Source organism: Nelumbo nucifera, chromosome 5, assembly GCF_055504915.1.
Source record: "Nelumbo nucifera cultivar China Antique chromosome 5, China Antique-T2T, whole genome shotgun sequence".
NCBI classification, from domain to species: Eukaryota; Viridiplantae; Streptophyta; class Magnoliopsida; order Proteales; family Nelumbonaceae; genus Nelumbo; species Nelumbo nucifera.
Genome location: NC_142653.1, coordinates 22456043 through 22464271, shown reverse-complemented (window position 1 = coordinate 22464271; position 8229 = coordinate 22456043). Strand labels below are relative to the sequence as shown.

At 37.1% G+C, this 8229-nt stretch overlaps 1 protein-coding gene across 1 annotated transcript; it reads right to left on the bottom strand.

Moving 5' to 3' along the window:
* Positions 1-737: 737 nt before the first annotated feature.
* LOC104595771 (calcium uniporter protein 3, mitochondrial-like) lies at positions 738-2869 on the bottom strand. Its single transcript, XM_010256653.3, has 2 exons — positions 2136-2869; positions 738-1377 (listed from the first exon to the last, which is right to left on the bottom strand). The coding sequence occupies exons 1-2, from the start codon at positions 2718-2720 to the stop codon at positions 892-894; spliced, it is 1071 nt and encodes a 356-aa protein (XP_010254955.1). The 5' UTR covers positions 2721-2869; the 3' UTR covers positions 738-891.
* Between the last annotated feature and the right edge of the window lie 5360 nt (positions 2870-8229).

Sequence of the window (8229 nt, the reverse complement as noted above, 5' to 3'; positions counted from 1 at the left end):
GGAGAAATTTAATTTAGGGGGTTCTTTTTCTTTCTCTTTGTGTGTGTGTGTTTTTTTAATTTATTTATTTGAAGGGTGGAAAAGAGTTTAACAAGGGCTAAAAAGCTACTGAAATCAAGAAGGGATCAGGTGAAACGTCATCATCCCATCGTTCTCATTTTTGTCCTCAGTATTTCAAGACCCTCCATCTTTGCCTGCCACCGTTCACGAGCGTATGATGATACAAATACAATACAGTGGCTCCACCAAGGTCCAAGGCACCAAAGCTTGAAACTTCACTTAATGATTTTGAGTGTCAAATAATCCACTGCCGAAGCAAAGCGTCTCGCTTCTGTTCTTTCTTTTGTACCATATTACGCAGTCCTGCGAAACAAAACATCTAGTTCGCCTCTCTACTAGTCTCAATTAAGCCATTCTAGTTAAAGGTAACCCCATAATTCATCTACTTTTTGCATGTAATCTCTTAATTAATCTACTCACAGCATCACAATTCACAACTAAGGAAGGTGCCATGCCAACTGGTTGGTCATGTCTGTGAGGAGAAACTGGGATCCGATTCCCATCTTCACCCGAATTGGGGGGACTTATATGGGTATGGAGGACGGGTTATCCCCTGTTTTGTAACTTGTGTCATGCCAAAAACCATACGAAGAAGTGAAGAAAGTAAATCACAATATCACGATTAAGCATTTTTTCCCAATACAGGGATTAGGATGTGTGCTGTGGGAAAATAACCATTTCTCTCAGGCAAATCTGTAATATTCACCTATCTTTCACAAAAATCTGATAAAAAAAATTTAAAAACAGCAAAATTCTTTTTGTATGTATTCTATAGTATATCTTCAGTTTTTAATTCTCTCTCTCAAAATATAATATATATTTTCCCTTGTATTAATGATGGAAAGAACCCAACAACGTCCTTTCGGAATTGTCAAACGATGAAGCCCGCTCTGAAGACAATGTCGACGAAGGATAACAGGCTCTCCTGAGCTCGTTAAACCTTTGCATGTCAAAGTTTTTGTTTCTCATAAGCCGCTGTTGCTTCGCGCTGAAACGGCTCTCAAAGAATCCTTCGAAAGAAGGGTCTCTCGATGTCTTGAGAAAGAAGGCATAGCCCAGCATAAAGTATATTGACGTGACATAGAAACAAATGGGCTCCATTACGTCCCAGGAGAGCTCCCAAAAAGTGAGCCTCATGAACCCAGCTGTCTGGACTATGAGAAAGCCCAGCCCAGCCCACAGTTCTCTCCGAACCAGCATTTCTGCTTTTTCATCGATCTGCATCTTCTCCTTCTCCATCTGTTCAAGTTCCTTTCTTCTTGGGTTGTTCCGGTGAGCTATCGATATAGGAATTACGCTCTCGATCATTTTTGCTACCTGTAACAAAAAAATGCGGAAAAACAAAATTTGGGTAACTGTAGAGTACGAGCATTTGATACTTCTAGTCCTTAGATCCATTAACGGCCCAGGACAAAAGTAACAAGGGACCCGGGGCCCATCATTGGGACAAAGGACGGACTTCTTTTGGGAGTTATCAGTTAGCTTAGGACCTCATGTCATGTGTCCGTCCAGGAACGTGCATTTGATATCTTGGGGTCGGTTCTATTACAGTAGTTTTTCAAACTGCTTTGTTTTTTTTTTTTTTTTTTTTAAATTTCTTTTTTCATCGGAAGCCAGAGAAGAATGTGGGCCAATATTATCAGTCATGGAACCAATCGCGTAATATATGGAGAGGCAATAGTTGAAGATGAAAATTTTGGTAAAAATATTAGATTAGAGTAGTCTGTCAATTTACTCTAAAAAGGTTACCAATGAGAAATCCATCTTGTCAAAAGAAGTGAGAGTTTTCTTGTTCTTTTGACCTAAGGTTAAGGTCTCAAACATGTAACCTTTGTACACGTTTTTAGATCTGGCGAAGTAGGGTTTCCTGTGGAAAAGAAGACATGAAAAAATAATAAAAAGAATATCAGAACTCGGTAGTCGGTAGTTTAAGAAGACAAAAATAACAAAAACAAAATTGCGTCTTGAGTTGAGGTTTCTTTTCTGGTGTAAAGGTTCATGATCTCAAGCCTGTGAGAAAATCTAATTGAACAAAGAGAAGGTGGAAGAAAAAGTAAAGATGAAAACAATTTTACCTCTTCTGGCCGGAGGAAGACAGAGTCTCCCAGGACAATAACGACTCCAGATTGATCCAACATCTTTGCAAAATCCCGTCCCTGATCGGGACTCGAGCAACCTTCTATGCAGATCTGAATAAACTCCGAATACGGAATACTACTATCGGGAATCCGTCTCAATTTCGATTTCAACTTTTCCAACTGAGAAAACACGAGCAGTTTTCGCGCGTCTTCGATTGAAATTCCTTGTCGAGAGTCGGACCTCGTGGCCGGAGGAGCCAAGCCGTCTAATCGAAGACGGTCCTTGTTAACGGTCATTCCTCTCAGCTTCTCCATTAACTTGTCTCCGATTGGCAAAGACAGGAACTCTGGCGACATTGCCGATTGAACTATCGCTCTTTTCTGAAGAAATCTCCGGAAGAAGCCATTTTCACCGGAATCCGGATAGCTGAAAAAATCTCGGCGGAAGGTTTTGGCGGGGTTGGCAGGGATCACGTATTCAAACGACGGAGAAGAGGCGGGGGCATGTGTCAGGGTTAGATTAGGGGAGGAGATTTTGGTTATATTGAAAAGACGGTGAGCTAGGGTTTTCCTGAACGCCATTGATGCACAGAAGAGAAAGAGTAGAAACAAGAAGAATAACAAAAATAAATAAATAAAGGGAGGTGGAGTGGGTTTCCTCTGAGTCTCAGGAACTCCGATCTTTGAGGGCCTATCCCTCGTTTATTTGAACTTGAATTGCATGAACGATGGAGGCGTTCGAGTTCATTTATATAGGTCCCAAAGCGAAGGAAGAGAGAGAATGAAGAGTGACGGAGGGAAGAGGATGAAGAGAAAATATCGTATGAATCGCGACAATTTGAGACAAGGCGAGAAGAAATTAGAAACATCGAATATTCCATCAATTAACAAGAAAAATTGAAAATACCCCCGTATTTTAGTTTTAGGCTTTTAGCTTTTCCTTGTAACTAACAGCAGTGGTATTTTTGTCTTTTCAATATAGAAAAGTTTGAATTATTATTTATCAAAATGGGATGTGCCATCTCGACTAGCGTGAAAATGAATTGCTATTTATCATCAATCATATCATATATCGCGAGAAATCGTAAATAGAAAAGTAATCGTGTATGGGGGAATCGTACCGGCCGCTAAAATTTTTTAAAGACGGAAAACACCCCTAACTGTTCTTGTTATTTCGGTAGGCAGAAGACGGGAAACATGCTTTTTTAAGCGGCGGAAGAAGGCTTAACACGATAGGAGAAACTAGACCTGGCAAAAAGTTGTCCCAACCCGAAAAAATAGGGTTAGGGTCTCATATTTGGCAATTCGAATGTGAAAAAGATCCGATTCGAAAAACTGAGTTGGGTTGGGTCATGGATCAACCCGGTGATCCGATTGTCAAGTCTAACTAGGATTATTTATGTATTATTAGAAATTTTCATTCTTTAATTTTTTTATTTAATCTTTACATTTTATTGTTTATTCTTTAAATTGTTAAATGTTTAAGTTTTTATTTTATATTTGAAATTTTAAAGTTAATTTTTTTTTAATTTTGACATTTTTCATATAATAATTTTTTATTTTTTAAAATTTAATTATTTTTTAGAATGACCCGAATTGACCCATGGGTCAATCCTAACCCGAACATTTAGGATTAAGATCTAACATTTAACAACCTAACCCAAAATTCAACCCGAAATACCTCGACCCAACCCGAACCCGATCCACCCAATCCGATTGCCGGATCTAGGAGTAACCGTTTTCTGCAAGTTATTACAATGAAGCAGTGTTACACGATCCACGTGTGTCGCAGCTCCTTCTATTTCAAACGTCCGATTTTGGAGCTGACACATGAGTAAATAGGGTGATGGGGATCAGACAGCTATGATGCGATATGGTCAAAGATGAGTTTGTAAACAAATCCTGGACGATAGTCGAATTTTCCGTTTCCGAGCCACGGCTGTCTCCAGCCGTTGCTCAAAATTGACGAGTATCATCTATTTATGCCTGCCTAAATGTGTTGCCACGTGTCAAATCGCCATGTGTGTGCGGTCAGGTGGTTCAATATTTCAACAATTTATGTATTAAAAAAATAATATAATTAATATCTTCACTCGCTACTCCGCTACGCTACTGGGAGTAATAAAAGTGAAAAAATTAAAGAGAAGAGGAGATAGAAATAGAATTTTTCGGATGCTTTATTTGATCAAATCATCAAATAAAAGAAAAGAAAAGAGGATAAGTAGGTAATAAATGAAAAAGGTTCCTGCATCCTGCTCCCCTCCACATGCGACTGAGCCGCTTCTCTCACATGCAGTGGACATTTCAGATTCCAGTATTGGCTTGTGAGTTGTGACTGAGAGGCATCTACGGCCTCTTTGTCCTCATCTCCCTCCCGTTTCTCTGGTTCAAAATACCTCACGTTTGGTATCCAGAAATTCAATTCACCTTACAATTTAACAAGTGGGGAGTAGGGAGCGGATCTGCTAGCCGGGTCGTTTAATGAGCAATGAATATAAGTATGTTTAATGCATATTATTAGATATAAATTGAAGAAGTCGATATAATCAAATAACATTAAATGCAACCATTCAAGTTAACACTATAATTTTTGGAGCTATACAATGGATATTGAATGGAGTGGCGAAATAAGGTTTGAATATTGATGATGATGATAAAGAGATTCTCCTTCTATAATTTATAATGGAAGCACGGAATTCAAAGGATGGGTCCATTCAGTAATGGTATTCTCGGCCACAAAAGGGTTTTGTTTAGCATCAGTTTTCCACTTCTCTCAGTTTCTTAGTAAATACCCAACAATAGTTTCTTAAATGGGGTGAATAACACCCCATTTTTTACAAACCAAATACATCCTATTTCTTAATAAATTTCACAGAATTGAATAAGAATTTCTCCTCAACTTTTTGCTTCTCTTATTTTCTATCTAATCCAAAATAGCCCATAATTTGGTGGCAGTGTGCCACATAACTTAATAAATCCTCTCTAACCACGTTTTCTTTCCCTTTAAGTGAAACCTAAAATTGTGTGGATGACATGGTTTTCAAACCGATTGGATTGGACGGTCGGACCGAAAAAACTGGGAATTGGTTAGGTGATCGGTTTTATTTTACCCTATAACCGTTATTTTGTCAAAAACCATCAACAAACGGCTGATTCAGGTATTTGAACTGTTTAAGCCGTTCAACGGTTTTTTTTTTATTTTTTTGCTAGAACGGTCTGTCTATTTGGTTCGAACGATCAAACCATTCGATCCAAGAAATGGACCCTTGGCCGATTCATTGTCCTATTCGGTCTTAAAAACCTTGGTGGATCATAATACGAGTATACACCAAATGATAGATATTCACAATGATACATATAAATTTCTATGATAGGTGATATAGTTATATATTGAGAATGTTATGTATAGATTTACTAAGAACAGGGATTGTTCATGGGTAAGGTCCGATTTGATTGAGACCCCATATTTTTGTATTTCCTAGGCTGCATTTGGCATTCCTTATTTTAAGGATTCTTCTTCTTTTTGCCCTTAAAAACTTAGTGTTCATAGAGTCATTTTAGCTACAAAAAGGAGATAAGTCCTTAAAATAAGGAATGCCAAATGCAGCCTTATTTCATTTGGTTTACAAGTGTCAATTGGACTGGATTTGGTCCAATCTGATCCAGTCTAATGTGAGTCCATTATAAATGGACTAGGTCCAATCCAGTCCAATGAATATTTTGGACCATTTTGGACCGTTCCAATTCAATGTCTGGACCATCCAATCTGTTCAAATTCATTTTGATTTAGATAGGTTTCAACCCAAACCTGGTCCATTGACACCCATATTCTTATCTTATATCGATGGATTAAATATTAGCTTAATTCAACCAAATCCAATATAAATTTATTATGGACGAACCAGGTCCAATCCAATCTAATAAATGGTTTGAACCGAATTGGTACAATCCAATATATTTTGTTGATCCATCCTATCCAGTCCAAATTGATTTTGGACTGGATGGGGTCCAATAAAAAACTGGTCCATTGATACCCTTAATTTAGTTGGCTTTGGTCGGGCTTAGGTGCCTTAGGACTGTACTTTGGTTGAGCTAAACCATTTATTGACATTCATAATTTGAGAGTTAAAACTGGTTGATCTAATCCTTTTAAAACTTTTCTTTTTCAGGATTGATTAAATTATTATTTTAAAACCAACTCTAAAATGGAATAGATTTTCTGTCTGGTATGTCAGAGATTCAATCATCTGGATCAAAATGATCAACCCATGATGTCATAATTGAAAAATAAAAATATAAAATAAAATAAAATAAAATATATAAAAAATTAAGAAAATTTACAAAAAAAGGCATATATCTACCATTATACATTCATTATATCTACTGTTAAAAATATACAAAAAATAGAAGAAAAAGGGAATTAAAAATGTAGAAAACCCATGACTGATGATTGGGTCAAGTGGTTTGTAACACGTACAATAAACCAGATTATTCGCTAAGTCAAGCATGGTTTTCAAAACTGGACCGAACCGGACGGTTGGAACGGAAAACTGGGAACCGGCCAGGTGATCGGTTTCGGTTTTCCCCAAAATAAAAAATTTGCCTAAAACCGTTGGTTTTGATCAGCAAATCACTGACCTGGGCGATTAACTATTCGAACGGTTTTGACCATTTTTTGTTTATTTAATTTTTTGCTAGAATGGGCCGACCATTCAACCCCGTAACCGAACCGCTTTCCTGTTCGGTCTCTGGGTCGTTTTTAAAAAGCATGAAGTCAAGGGTTTTTTTATAGGTAGTGAGTTGGGTGGTGAAATGGACTTCATATTCTCCAGCTTGTTGATAGGTAAATTGATCACCGTGAATTGAAAAATCTGTATGGAGAAAAAAAAAGGAAACTTGTTATTCCTCTTCCTCCGATATTAAAATTCTTTGTGGTTTGTTATATCAATAATGGGGGGACTGCACCCGGACTATCATTTCTGTGTGGAGAAGTGGAAAATGTGAATCACGTTCTAAAGCATTGTCTGATCCCAAAGCCAACCAGGACGATAGTAGAAGAAACCATTAAAAAATCAAAACCCAATGGGGATAGATAGGGGAATAGTTCTTGAATGGTTGAACACAGGAAGATTTAAGAATCCACAAGGGTTGGCCAAGATTCTTGGAAAAATTTTGCTTTGTATTCTGGTATATTTGGAACAGTAAATGTCTTTCAAAACATAGAAAAAAATCCAACAATAGTAGTAGAAAAAGCAAGGAAAGCCATGACTGATAATTTTGAAGCCAAAAAAAAAAATTCCTCCTAGAAAGAGGGTAAAGTGATCCCCTCCCAAACAAGGTATTATTAAAATCAATTTTGATGCTCTTCCACTAAATGGGGAGATATGGTGGTTGTGCCTTGGGATGCATAGCCAGAGATTAGAAAGGAAGAATATAATATATCAGCTGGAGCAGGTAGTAGAGGCAACTCAAAGATCATCATTGAATGCCTGGTAGACAATACAATGAAGACCCTCATGGACTCCATAAGAAGGAATCATCGAGAGCATAGCTTAGGGGGCGTTCTGAATTGCTTTTCTTGTTTTCGGGTCTAAAAACAAATTAAAACCATCTTATGTGAAAATAAATTGTTTCTTAAAATAAAAAAGTACAAAAAAAAAACATGTTTTTGATTGTACATGTGTTTTTTGTTTTAAACACATCTTCTTGAATTGGGTTTCAAAATTAAAATATGTTTTCATCTGATTATTCAACACAACATCATATTTCATAGACGATATAATTTCTATACTAGAAAATTTGTTTTTGTTTTAAAAAATAACATTTCATTGGTTTTTGAAACAAAAACAAAACTAACTTCTTTTCAAAAACATAAAACAGAATTTAAGCAGAGGAGAGGAGGCTATCAGTTAAACTGCTGAGACTGAGTGGCCAATAACATTGGTCATAGATCTGAATTATTTGGTGGGGAAATCCCTTAGGACCTCTCCTATATTTGTTGTATGCAGTTTTAGGGTAGGGCTGTAATTGCTTCGTTTTCAATTTCAACTAGTCCTTCATAGAAGGTTTTTAAGAGAGGTACCGATGCCAA

What these genes read in the sequence shown, in the direction of transcription:
- LOC104595771 (XM_010256653.3), bottom strand. Translation starts at nt 2,720, where the DNA reads ATGGCGTTCAGGAAAACCCTAGCTCACCGTCTTTTCAATATAACCAAA. An exon ending in TCTTCCTCCGGCCAGAAGAG is followed by an intron (nt 1,378 to 2,135) that starts GTAAAATTGTTT and finishes TTTTTGTTACAG; the next exon opens with GTAGCAAAAATGATCGAGAG.